Raw genomic sequence first — 13,241 nt, forward strand, 5'->3', positions numbered from 1 at the left:
GACATTGAAGCACCATCCCAGATAATCGAGTCAAATTCTTTCTTACCAACAATATTTAGGCTAGCTTTGATAGGTAATTCACCTGCTGGTTATGACTTCTCAGAAAGCATTAAGAAATATCTACAATAAACTATTGCAATCCATCTCCCCCGCAAAATAAAAGTACAATTCTGGAGCTATCCTTCCTGTAACTCATGCACCACCACATGTGCTCAGAGACACCAGGAAAGGAAAACCCAAGGCAGAAGGGGAATTCTTACAGAGAAACGCAGACATACCCTGTCTAACCTTCTAGCTTCTATATGTCTAAGCAGCTGCTGTCTCCAGTCTGCCGGCATTTTACCACAGCTCTCCTCTCCCTTCACAGGGGTGGGCCTTGTCTTTATATCACTGTTATCTGACGGCTTGTCACCATAGTTACCCAGGTTATAGTCAGATGGTATTTTTTCCAGGAGGGCTGCCATGGTAGGCCTAGCTGAAACTGGCCTTGTTTGGGAGGCTCCGTAACTCTCTGTGCTGTAGCTCCTGGCAGACAGTGGCCTCCTCTGGGTAAGGTTTTTAGCAGGGAAACTTCCCGCCTGCGCTTTCACTTCTTGATATGAAGGGTGCTCATCTTCATACCTGCCATTCCTCTTGAGGAACTGGGGATCAGTCATTGAAATGCTGCTCTGGCCTTCCAGCCCTCCCCTATAGGCTGTTCGGCCATACCTGTCACCAGGGGGCAGCTCATGGGGCTCGCTGACTCTTCTGAACATGGCCATTTCAGTGGAGCTGGCCAGGGAGTCAGCCCTCCTTAGGAAGCCTGCTCTGGGCCCCTGGCTGGCGAACTGAGCATTCACCATGGCATCCTCATTTACAGATGGCTGGGAAAAGGAGAACATCTGCTCCATGGGTGGGTAACCTCTATAGGCTCTGGGGCTGACCAGATCCTTGGCGATGTTTTTGCTGGGCTGCTGCACATACTCAGAATTGTGTGCAAAAGGGGGTGGAATCCTCTTCTCTGCTTTAACTTCCACTGCTCCTTGAGGATTGAAGCTTTGGTCAAACTGATAGACCTTCTTAGTCATAGATGCTTTCTGTTGGGGTGGCCCTTTACTACTTCCATACATGAGCATCTCGTCATCCAGCATGGGTACTGATTGGCTCCTGGACATACTGGACATGCCGTGCTCTGGTCCCAACAACTTGTCTGGCCGCTCGTGGCTTCCCAAGTGGTCACTCCCAGAGGCATAGTTTTCTAGTGGAATGTTATAAACCTTGTAGGTACCAATGTCAATCTCATCAATACTCTGAGACTTTTTGAACTTGTTGGACTTTATATCTTTCATGAGTGGGGACAGCCTCTCTGTGCTTTTGCTAATTGCAATAACACCTTTAGATGAATCTGGGCGGCAGTGGATTTGAGAAAAGACATTACCGAGACTCCTGTTGGGGGTGGGATCATGATACTCCCATGGCACTCCTGGAGAAAAGGGACCTGGTGTCTCTGTAGGCTCCTTCATGTGGTCTTTTCTTTCAGGCAAGGGGCTGGTAGTAGGGGTTGTTTCTAACTTGGAAGGAAAAGCAGTCCTGTCTTCAAATGGACTGGGGGTTCTGGTCCAGTTCTGCCAGGGATTGGAAGGAGGCACTTCTGTTTCTGGCGTGTGTCTATGTGTGGACTGCTCCAGTTCCAGGGGAACACCAACAATCCTGTCTTGCCTGATTAAAGGCCTACGCCCATGAGCAGGTATGCTTCTAGCTTTGGCGCTTAAGAGAGGGTTATTGTTGGCATTCTCTGCCGTGGCTTCCTCTGAGACAAAACCCGTGTTATCGTAATGGGAGCCGTCGGTCCAGTTGTCAGGGAAAGCATCACTCATTGGCAGCCGATCAGGACGCTGGGGGAGATTCCCTGGAGGAACAGCCTCCCGTTGGCTGAGTAATGGCTTTGCATCCAGAGGCTGTGGGAAAGGTGGTGCAATCCTGTGAACATAAGCAGAAGGAGAAAAATGACCAAGAGGGAGAGGTGACCTTCCTATAAGGAGAATGCCACCAGCCTTTGTGCAACTCATTTTCCCCACCTGGCTCACCGTTAAAGCACCACCAAAAGTCCACTTTAACCTGCTCTGTCTTTCCTATCTTCTGAGTAACCATGGCCTTCTGGAACGCTAGGAAACTGACGGCCTAATGTATCCATTGTTTACTATCTTTGGTCCTTCCATAGAGTGCAAGCATGAAGAGAAAGGTCTTCTCCTTTTTGGGATCAGGATACATATTGGCTAAATGCGTGAATGAATGAAATAAGTGCTCTTTCAACCATGGTCCTGAAGATGGGCTGGCAAGGGGATTTCCACTACTTATCCCTGGAATGTCCAATTCAGAGTACTTCCAAGTTACCAGTTGAGAGAACTTAACACATTCCAAAGAGGAGGGGTCAGGGACCTCAGACAGGGCAGACATGTTGCTGCTTAGTGAATAAATGGATGGCTCTCTGGACCTTCCCAGCTTTCCCTGTCTCCCTCTGGCTCTCTCTGACCCTCTCTGACCTTCTCTGACCCTCGTTAATCCTCTCTGGATTTCTCTGGCTCTCCCTGACTCTTCCTGACTCCCTCTGGTGCTCTCTCTGACCCGCTCTGGTTCCCTCTGGCTCTCTCAAGTTCTCCCTGGCTCTCTCTGACCCTCTGGCTCTCCCTGGCTCTCTTTGGTTCTCTCTGGCTCTCCCTGTTTCCCTCTGGCCATCCCGGTCTTCCTCTGGTTCTTCCTGGCTCTCTCTGACCTTCTTTAACCATCTCTGACCTTCTCTAATCCTCTCTGAGCCTCACTGGTTCTCTCCTGCTCTCTTTGGTTCTTTCTGACCTTCTCTGACCCTTTCTCGGCCTCTCTCACCCTCCCTTGCTTTCTTTGAATTTCTATGATTGTTTCTGGTTCCCTCAAGCTCTTGTATCTCCCATACATAGAACAGAGTAGTGCAGGAGGAGGTACATGGGAAAGGGTAAATGCCTTTACACACATCTTGACTTCAGGTGATTACAATGTTACATAATATGCATTTACTCTGTGGCAGACAAAATATTTTACACATATCCTTTTGTAAAAATTTATTTTTATTTTATGTGTATGAATGTTTTGCCTGCATGTATGTCTGTGTACCATGTGAGTGTCTGGTACCCATAGAAGCCAAAAGAAGGCATCAGATCTTGTAAAACTGTAGTTACAGACTGTTGTGAGCCATCATGTTGATGGGAGCTGGGTATGGAACCCAGGTCCTCTGGAAGAGCAGCTAGTGTTCTTAACTGTTGAGCAGCCTCTCCAGCCCACATATCTTAATTTATCACACCATTTCTGCTTTCTTGTGTTAGTGGGGATAAAACCCAGGGCCCCGAACACTGAGTTCCACTGCTAAGCTACTTCTACCCAGCCCTGCTTATATCCATTTTAGATGTGACATGCCCACATGTCTCATAAACTTGAGATGGCCAAACAAAAAATTTTACTTTCAAGCTTTTAGTTCCTACTGTGATTTCTCATTATTTCCTCTGAGATGCACCTGCATGGATGCCAGGCCCTGGAGCATGGCTTTGATGCCCTCCAAAGGACCACTGAGCCCACATGCTTACCTGCATCTTCTGTCTTCTGTGCCACTCATGTGCCAAACACAATTCCCACATCAAGCAGATTCCACTTTGTCAAAGTTGATGAAAATGAACATTTGGGAACAAAGAAGGGGGAATTCTCCACACACCTGTTACCCCACAAAGAGTTATGGACGGAATCTTTAGCTGTTGTCTGCAAGGACCCCACTTTCACGCGGGTGTTAGAGGACCCCGAGGAAGCCTGGGAGGGTGAGTAGTCTGAGTAGGTGCCTGAGGAGACACTGTTATTCAGACAGTGAGTTTTGTCAACTTCAGACTCATCAGTTGATTCTGAAATTTAAAGGGGAAACATGTTACAATGCTACGAGCACTGATGGATAGAAAAGAAGTATGAAAAGCAGATTCCATATGGATGAATGTCAGAAGCACACGTCTGCGAGTACTTATAGACTACGGCACGTCATAATGTATAAGTGGTGATTTATCATGCACATGCATCGGTCACAGTTCCACGTCGGCTTCACGATGTTACCTTTTTTGTCCTTCCCTAGCAGAACAAGTTTGGGTGGGTACAGAGGGGTCTCAGCTAATGAAGGGTGAAGTTCCCCAATCCTCATTTCATTAGCTGGATGAACAAAAGAATCCTGAGAGATATAATAATACAGGACAAGGAAAGTAAACATTTAAATAATGGTTAACCAAGATGGCAATATCTTATTTGGCTCAGACTCAAAGATGCAGCCCTAGAGTTTAATTCACCATAGGGCATTGCGAAAAGAACCCTGTGTATCTCTGAGTGCTAATTATTTTTCTAATTTATGTGAACTCATTTATTTATTAGATGTATTTTTGGATGCTATTTGTATGCCTGGCACTGTGCAAAGAACTGTGGAGGTTCCCCAGAAAGATACAACATGGTCTTCTGGGAATTCCCAATCTAATTGAGATGAAACAGTACTCATTTCAACACAGCACTGAATTATGCTACACCCTCCACAGGCAGTGTAGTGTAGCTCACAGTCATATATTCTGGATGTGAGAATTCTAGAGTTCCAAGTGAGAAGGCCATTGCAGACCAGTAGGATCTTAGTTCCACCCATACACACACATTATCCAGCTCGTGGCCTGGTAATCCTGTGCCCCAGGACCCTGCTCTCCAATCCCTGCTGTGTCCCAGGTGGCTGTGTTGGCAGTCATTGTGGGTCTGTTGTGACTTCTTCCTGAGGTTGTTAAGTGTTCTCATGCCCATTCCAACCTACTTAATCTACCGTGTATCAAATGTTGAGTGAATTGAATGGCAGTGGTAAAGAACACAACTCTATGAAGAATAAACAATACAAAAGTCCCACAAGTTTTAAAATTTATTTCCTTTCTCTCTCTCTCTCTCTCTCTCTCTCTCTCTCTCTCTCTCTCTCTCTCTCTCTCTCTCTCTTCTCTCTCTTTTAAAGATTTATTTAATTTTATGTGTTGGTGTTTTGCCTGCAGGCACGGGAATCCACTATTAGCAATCAGTGCCTGTGGAGGCCAGAAGAGGACATTAGATTTCTGGGAGCGGAAGTTAACACTATGTGGGTGCTGGGAACTGAACCTGGGTCCTTTGCAGAAGCAACCAGATTTTTCAACCACTGAGCCATCTCATCAGTGCAAAAATTCCATGAATTTTAATTTCTAGAATTCAGATAATTCCCAATTAAACAGATATCAGGAGAACATTAAGAAAAGCAAAATCTCAATTCCCACTTTCTATACACAATAGCTGTGTCTTTTAACTTGTTTATGATAATTTGAGTTCAAAGAAGAAATTCAGGGTTTTTGTTTGTTTGCTTGTTAGTATCTTGTTAATTTGTAGCATTGAACTAACACAGTATAAATGTTTTGTTGAATCAGAAAAGGATATACTTAGAAAATTATCAGGAATTTGGAAAGATTTGTCTAGTGTTTGGTTGGTGTAATGAACAGACAGAAACACTCAAAGGGACAAGCTTTAGGATTTTGGTATTGCACAAAATACATCAGTTTCTTTAATATTTGGCTGAAATTTTATCTTTTAAACTTATTTTGGGGGTGTATTAGAATATTTGCTTCTCAATGAATATTTGCTTCAGTCGATGAAGATTGAATGACCATTGAGTTTAACACTTTCACTGGACCTGGGGCACACAAAAACACTTAACAAAGACCCAAGATTGGAGTCTAGTTCTCTTGGGTTCCCACTCAGCTAGTGCCTCTTTCAGTGTGAGGTCCCCAGTGAGATTATCAGGGACCTGAAATAAAGGGTCCAATTTAAAAAGAGATCCTAAAGACAAAGGGGCAATTGAAAGCCTGGGGTTGAAGAAAGAAATCTGTATTCCCATGGAATTTCAAAGTTCAGTACAAGAAAGGTACTGTAAAACTTTAAAGTGGTATAATAATAAAAGCATGTGTTTGTAAGAAGATGCAAGCTGGAGAAGCAGTTCTCTGCAAAGAACAAGACAACTTGTCAATCACATGGTGCTGTCTCCCCATCCTGTCTTTGCGTCATCAATTATTAATCAGGTACCTTGGGCAAGACAAAGTAATTCTCAGCCCTGTATCTGACACATTTGTCAGATGAAGGTGGTAGGTAATAGAATTAGTACTAATTTATGTTCAGTATATGAAGATAAAGGTATCTTATTTGTGTGATACAACTCAGAAAGGAGGTATTTTTAAATGACACCTAATATAAGTAGAATAATTATTTTTTAAGAGACAGCAAAATAAAAAATAAAATGAGACATAAGAACCAAATCAGGCAGTTATATCAGCACAGAATGTTAACATTACTTCTTTTACCTCATGTTCTATGCATTCAGTACTTAGAATATCTTGCTTATATGCATCAGCTATTCAAAATTGTGACCAGGGCTCTGCATGATTCAACTAGGTTATAAGTCTCTGATCCTGCTCAAAAATTGAGGAAAGAAAAGTTCTGAGACTACTTTCATGGTAGTAAACAGTGGAAGCTGCTGGCAAGCAATCAGCTTCGGTAAGTGGCTCATTAGAAGTTCATCTAAACGTGTCTCCTGCTGAGGAGAAAGAAGGAGAGGTGGTGGTGGTGGGTAAAATGTCCTTTCATTTTTTAAAATCCCATTATCTTTCCTTTATTTAGACAAAATCTTGGCTCTTAATAACATGGAGAAAGAGAATCCTAAGGTAAAAGTTAAGAAGAATAAAAGCTCAATTTTGAGCTTTTGAGAGTCTAGGATAAGAGTTAGTAAAGGCAACAAGAGAAAACTTCAGGGACAGTTGACTGTTTTCCATTATTCCGCAGAAGATATGGCTTCTCTGTAGAGGGAAAATAGACTGTCTCCTCAGGATGAAAAAGGTTTGCATTGTTTTTGACTACAGCAGACACAGTGAACAGGTGTCCAGATAGAAATATGCAGAACACTAAAGAGAATGGGGGAGGAATTGGAGTTTTATTCTCTTGAGGAATGATCTGAAATTATCATTTATTCTAGTCTTTTTCTGTACAAAGTGCTATGTTTATATAAATACCTATTGATACCCTAGTTCATCTCCATAGGATCTTTTAGCACTTAGATTTTTAGAGGTAAAGACATTGTGGCCTGGACACAGATCCCTTGCTTAGGTCAGCAAAGAGTAAGATCTATGAGAGCAGTTCTTGCTTCCTAGACTAAAAGGCCTTTCCCCATGGTTCCCAAACTGTGTTCTGAGGCACCTGTGGAGGCCATTGCTAATTCACAGGGATATTATGGGTTGTAGAGAGTGTTTCAGGGAAGCAATGCTTGAGATCAAACAGGCAGCTGTGAATTGCTAGATCACTGTTGTACTTGGTTTCAACATTTGGTTGCACATTCTTGGTGTCAGTTCTCATGAAGTTGGATTTTGGTGATTGCTATAATCAAAAAGTAAAATTTGAATGCGAGAATATGACATCTGAGAGTTCTCATGTTTGCTATGACTTCCAGTTCTGAGAAAACATGGTCAGTGTCTGATAGTGCATGTATCTTAATATTTTGGCTTTGGTTATTTAAAAATAAAAATAAGATAAAACATTTTCTTTTCCAGTCTATGCATTTTATCTTTCCAATGACCTCAAAGGAGAATATACTTACTAAGTTGCACCTAGCTACTTCTATGGGAATGTTAAGTATTATTTCAGTCTATGGATATTATAACAAAAATTACTGAGACATAGAGGACATAAATATGCTAGGAATTTCCTCAATGCACAAGTGAAAAGTGACTAGACAAGGCAGCCAACAAAGATAAATCAATTCAACAAAAACTCAGAAATTCACCCGTATTTCCATGAACTTCTAATTGGACAGAAGGACAGATTATAATACTAGATTTAACTAATCATTGTTTTATTCAACAAATATTTGTGTGCCTTGTCTACGGTGGACTCTGGGCATATGGCTGTCCCCAGCTTATGATGCAGTTACATACAATAAACCCAGCATAAGTTGAAAATATCATTAAGTAAAAATGTTTTTGATATTCCTAAACTCTGTGTTTTACAGCCCAGAATCCTAACCCACTGTGGTGGATGTGGTGTGTATTTGGAATTCTGCAGCTGCTGAAGGGCATGCAGCTTGTTGTTCAGTATGGAGAGTGTATTGTTAGCCCAGCAAAAGGTCACAATTCAAAATTGGAGTATGGTTTTTACTAAGAGTTGATAGTTTTGGCAGGAGTGCAAAGTTGAATTATCATCTGTATACACTAGACAAGATATAAATGGCCCTTATCCTCTTAAGCTGTCTGAAAGTAATATATAAAATCATCATAAATGTTCTCATTACATTCAGTGCAAATAACTGGTCAGAGTGACCCTTTGAGATTTGAAGGCTGAGGGCATGCTAGCCATGCAAAGAGCTGGGGAGTAAGCAAACAAACGTCAGAGGTCATTTTGAAGGGAAAATGAAGGAAGGAGAAGCCTTCCTGTCATCAGCTCTCTTGGTTCCTGTGGCTCTCTGGCTCTGTTCTTTAGTATAGCCCCTGTGAAGACTCTAGAGTATGGGAACAGGTCAGCTGGGGCTGACTTTCCTTTCTCATTCACTTGGCTGTTTATGAAATGCAGTTACCATTTTTGGTTTGCCTTTTCGAGATAAGGTCTCATAGGCTAACCTTGAACTTAATGTGTAGCCAAGGATGATCTTGAACTCCTAATCCTCCTGCTTTTACTTTCCAAGTGCACAATCATATTAGGTACCTTGTATTGCCTTTCTCTTTTACTTTTTTCAGTCTTGATTACCTCAATTCTTCATTTTTCTCCCTTGATTAAGGCGGTAAATCACCTAGCTGATTCTATTATATGTAATTCTCTACTGCACAGTCTACACATACCATCAGACATGGTTGTACAGGTTTGCAACCCCAGTCCTCAGGAGGCAGAGGCAGCAAGGTCTTGAGTCTGTGGCCAGTCTGGGCTAATATCAAAATATTGAAACCTGTATCAAAAACAAAAATAAAAGAAATATACGGATGCAAAATATATAATAAATGCTAAGTTTTCATGATTAGTAAGACACTTGGTTGTCCACACTACTTAAATCAGAACACTGAATAAAGTTCAGTGTGGCCCTTAATTTGGTTGTATTCAAGAGGACGATGACTGTCTGCAGTCAGCTAAAAGGAAAAGAAGACACAGAGACTCGATTTCAGAGGAAATATTGAAATCTCCAGTGGAATTTCTTGTTACAGAGATCACATCAGCAGATTGAAGAAGCCTAAGAAAGGGATGGGGCAAGTCACACAGTGAACATGAAGTTGGAAGTCAGCTTCCATTGTATCCTCTCCAGCTAATGAAGAACCTCGGGCTTTTCTCCCAGCACTAAGAAGCTATTGCCAAGGAAACGATTCGATTTGCACTCTTTTTAGGAAAAGCGTTGCTAAGGCAACAAGGAGGCAGGGGACAATGTGAAGCAAGGAGACAATGGCTTTGTAGCAATGCTGACGGAGTTATGGACTTGAGGAAACACAGGTGAAAATGTGCATGTTTGGGAAACTATTTCGAAGGGATAAAGAGTGAATAGAAAGAAGGAATTATTACCCCAATTTCCAGCCTCAAAGAGCTGGTAGATAATGTTGTGAAATCAGATTAAGGTTAGGGCAGAAGTGGGAACAAGTCTGGGGAAGAAGTGTAAAATTTAATTTTGGATGTATTATTTTTGGCATGTTCATTATATGGAGACTCTTTATGGGAGACTTTAGCTGTATTTTATCTACCATGGGGTTATTATTAAATTTGTGACCACAGATATTTTTCTCCCTTTTTACATATCAAATTTCCAAATTAAGCAATTATAAAATCTTCTTATATTTGTACTGAATTTACTCACTTTCAGGTTTTCATACCACATTGTTACAAAAGATAAGATGTGATTCCATAAAGTTTAAAGACAAAGTGTGTGTGTGTGTGTGTGTGTGTGTGTTTAGTGTGTTCTTACTAAATATTTCTTCCAGTCCTGTGTACTATTTTAGTATCTTAGATGGGAGTGTGGTATCATGGGGAAAAGGGAGCACAGAGATAATAATAAGGCAAAGAAAAGAAAACTAGGCTGAGATGCACTTCTTCAGGTGTGCTGGTGTACCCTCCAGAGCTCCAGGTGTGAAAGTGTCCTACTCTTTCAGGTGCATTTGCAACCTATAACTGGTTTTTCTTTGTTTTGGTTTCACAATAGGGTTTCACTTTGTGTTCTAGGCTGGCCTTGAATGCCCAACCATCCTCCTGTTTCAGCCTCCCAAGTGTCTATGGCTGTTTTTTTGGCTCAAGGTCTTCTCTCTGTTTGTAATGTCCTCCCCACTGACTCCTATTTTAAGGGAACAATGCCATCTTTAATATATGTTTCAGCACCAATTTAGAACAAGAAATCTTGTGATCACTTCATGTGTTTTTCCAGCTTAGCTTTGAATCGCTTGGGAACCCAGGACACATTTTCATTTATTTTATTCCTCTCACAGTGTTCAGCACAGTGCTACATATACAGCTGGTGTTCAAATGCCACAAATAGATTATTTGAAATGCAGATTTGTAAAAGAGTTTTGTCAATCTAGATTTTAGAGAATATGGACCAGACATGATCACTCCAACTGTGTTTCTAGTGAAAGTAAAAGATGCAACTAATTAGTTGAAGAATTGATGAGATAGTTGAGGTGGCATAATGTAGTTGAATTCTTTTCAGACCATACAAATCAATAAGCCTAAGTTTGTAGCTTATTCTCAAATATAGGAAGCAAGCTTCTCATAGTCAGATCCTACAAGCCTGAGGGTTTTTTTTTTTATTTTTTTTATCTGAAACTCAAACACAAAAATATTAAAAAAAAATTTCATGCTAAACTTAGTAGGAATTTTACTGTGATTGTCTGAATGAAAAAGCCCCATTAGTTTCCCCAGCAAATGATCAGATAAGATTTGGGATGGCTATCATTCTCATGGGTATAACACATTTCCTAGCTAGCCTCGGTAGCTGATGAGCCACTGTATGCATTAAAGACATAGTAATCATTTTGGCCATGAGGGAGGTACCTATCTTTGATTTGCTAGGTGTTACCCTCATTTCTAAAAAAAAAAAAGTCATTTTTATTTGAGGAAATAATGTGTAATTTGCTTATTAAAGCGATCTACTCAGAAGAAACATCATCACCCAGAAGTCTAAAAATCAAACCACACTGTCAGTTACCAATAACCTCCAAATACCTCCACTGTAATCTCCTTTGGGGCCACCGGCCACTTGTGTTCAAACTTTTCTTTCACAGTTTGCTCCGTGTTAGCTGTTGGATTTGAGTTCTCAACACGCACTCCATGGCTTGGCTTACCCACCAGATTTTGAACAGATTTTACCATATTCTTTAAATCCTCTGGGTAAGGAGTTGGATATCGTTTTAGGTTTATTTCAACCTAGAAGTTTATAAAAAGAAATTTAACATAAAAATGACTTCAGAAAGCATGTTCACCAAGCTACTCCATGGTACAAGCTTCATCAAAAACAAATGCAGTACAGTGAGTGTTGAGCTGCCCAGGGAACTGCTGTTGATGTGAGGAGTGGGGCTCGACTTCTATTCAACCTTGTGGGGCTGGTCTGACTCCATTACACCTTTTTTACATCATCAGCATCTTTTTTAGATTATATTCTATCTTTAGATGAGTGAAATAGCAGACTCTTAAGTGACTGCTAATGTTAGAAAATGGAATAATATATTACCAGTTTCATTACATCTTAGAAGTTTCCTATCTTTGTTTGGTATTTAATAATTTTAAAATTTAATAATTTTTATAGTGAGAAAGTCTTTGGAGTTCAGTGCAGGTATTGGGAGGGAGGAGATCTCAGAGGATTTACAAGTAGAGTTAAGCATTGGAAAAGCCAAACATGTATAAAAGCCCAGATTTATAACTAGCACACAGTATCAAAAAGTAGAGTGGCTTATATTTTTTAATACTTCAGAAAAAAATCTTTGGGGTGGCTTTCACACTTGTTTTTTATACTAATAAGATCATATGCTTCTTGAGTAATAGCTTGTATTAAGATAAATAAAAAGTCACTATTTTCTATTATGTTTTAGGTAAATGTACATGATTTGGCTAATACTATCCAGATATTTTTCCAGCTTTAAACTCATTTGCAGGTGTTAATCTAACTTTCAAGACCACATCTGAAGGACTCTTCTTAGTACTGATTTCATTTATGTAGAATATTCTACCATGAGAGTATTCATTATTAGGTATTTAAAAAAGATTCAGTACAAGTTATTCATGCTGACTGAAGGAACTCACAAAAAGAGATAGATGTGCCCAGTTTGACTTGTGCCAACAACCACGTCATTTAGAATCTGAGTAGAATCAACTTTTTAAAATGGAATGGCTTAAGTGGTTGTAGTATGTATTGTGAAAAGCATGTGTGTGAGGGTGGAGGAGCAGAAGAGGTGGGAGAGAATGAAGGAGGAAGAGGGTGGGAGCAGAGGAAGGCAGCCAGAAGGGAGTCCCCATCTGGCCAATGGCATGTTGGAGAGGCTGGAGAGTATGAAGTACTCAAACACTTTTGCTAATCTGCTGGTTTAGCAAATTCACCAATGGTGTTACTCTTAGGATTCGTGTGGCTTGTTATCCTAAAGAAGTAACAGGATTGGATGTTACTTTGTATTTTCTAATGTTCTTTTGACAATAAAATCATAAAATTATTTTTCAATAGATAGTTAGAATGCAGAGAAAAACCAGCTTTTGTTTAACTAGGGTAATTGTAATTTATTTTTTTATGTTCTCAAATAAATGAGAATAGAACAAATAAATAAATAAATAGGGTTAAGGATGGCTGTAAGAACCCAAGGTAAAATTAGGTTTCACAGGAAAAACTGAATTTAATACTGATATATTCCAGGAGGTTAGTTTATAGTGCATTCTTCAGTAAACACTGAACAATAGAGTACACTGGGATGTAGGTACTCATGGATGGGCTCTTTAACTCCATGTGAGAAACATTAGCTCTGAATTATATTTATTTTTAAGCTACAGTGTTGAACTTGTTTAAATATATTTAATATCAGGGGGCTAAAAGTTAAAAACTACAAATCTACATTTCATAAACTGTGAATTGTAGAATGGACTGTTCATCTTGCCAATTGAAACTATTGCTTTTCTTTTAACAGCCAGTGGTAGATTGTAAAAAAGAATCTGAAGTAAGGCACTAA

General features: G+C 40.4%; 1 protein-coding gene across 11 annotated transcripts in view; it reads right to left on the reverse strand.

Annotated features, from left to right (window-relative positions):
- Lrrc7 (leucine rich repeat containing 7) overlaps positions 1 to 13,241 on the reverse strand; it is a 479,632-nt gene that overhangs the window by 75,246 nt on the left and 391,145 nt on the right. For 9 of the 11 annotated variants that reach the window (XM_028890382.2, XM_028890374.1, XM_028890383.2 and 6 more), the window contains 4 exons: positions 11,257 to 11,457; positions 4,102 to 4,213; positions 3,719 to 3,899; positions 279 to 1,959 (listed from right to left, as the gene is read on the reverse strand). In XM_028890382.2, the coding sequence (XP_028746215.1) occupies positions 279 to 1,959; positions 3,719 to 3,899; positions 4,102 to 4,213; positions 11,257 to 11,457 (2,175 nt within the window). The remainder of the gene's footprint in view (positions 1 to 278; positions 1,960 to 3,718; positions 3,900 to 4,101; positions 4,214 to 11,256; positions 11,458 to 13,241) is intronic. The other 2 variants (XM_028890385.2, XM_028890380.1) reach the window with 1 other exon arrangement.

The sequence above is a fragment of the Peromyscus leucopus genome, chromosome 6 (genome assembly GCF_004664715.2).
Source record: "Peromyscus leucopus breed LL Stock chromosome 6, UCI_PerLeu_2.1, whole genome shotgun sequence".
Classification (NCBI taxonomy): Eukaryota; Metazoa; Chordata; class Mammalia; order Rodentia; family Cricetidae; genus Peromyscus; species Peromyscus leucopus.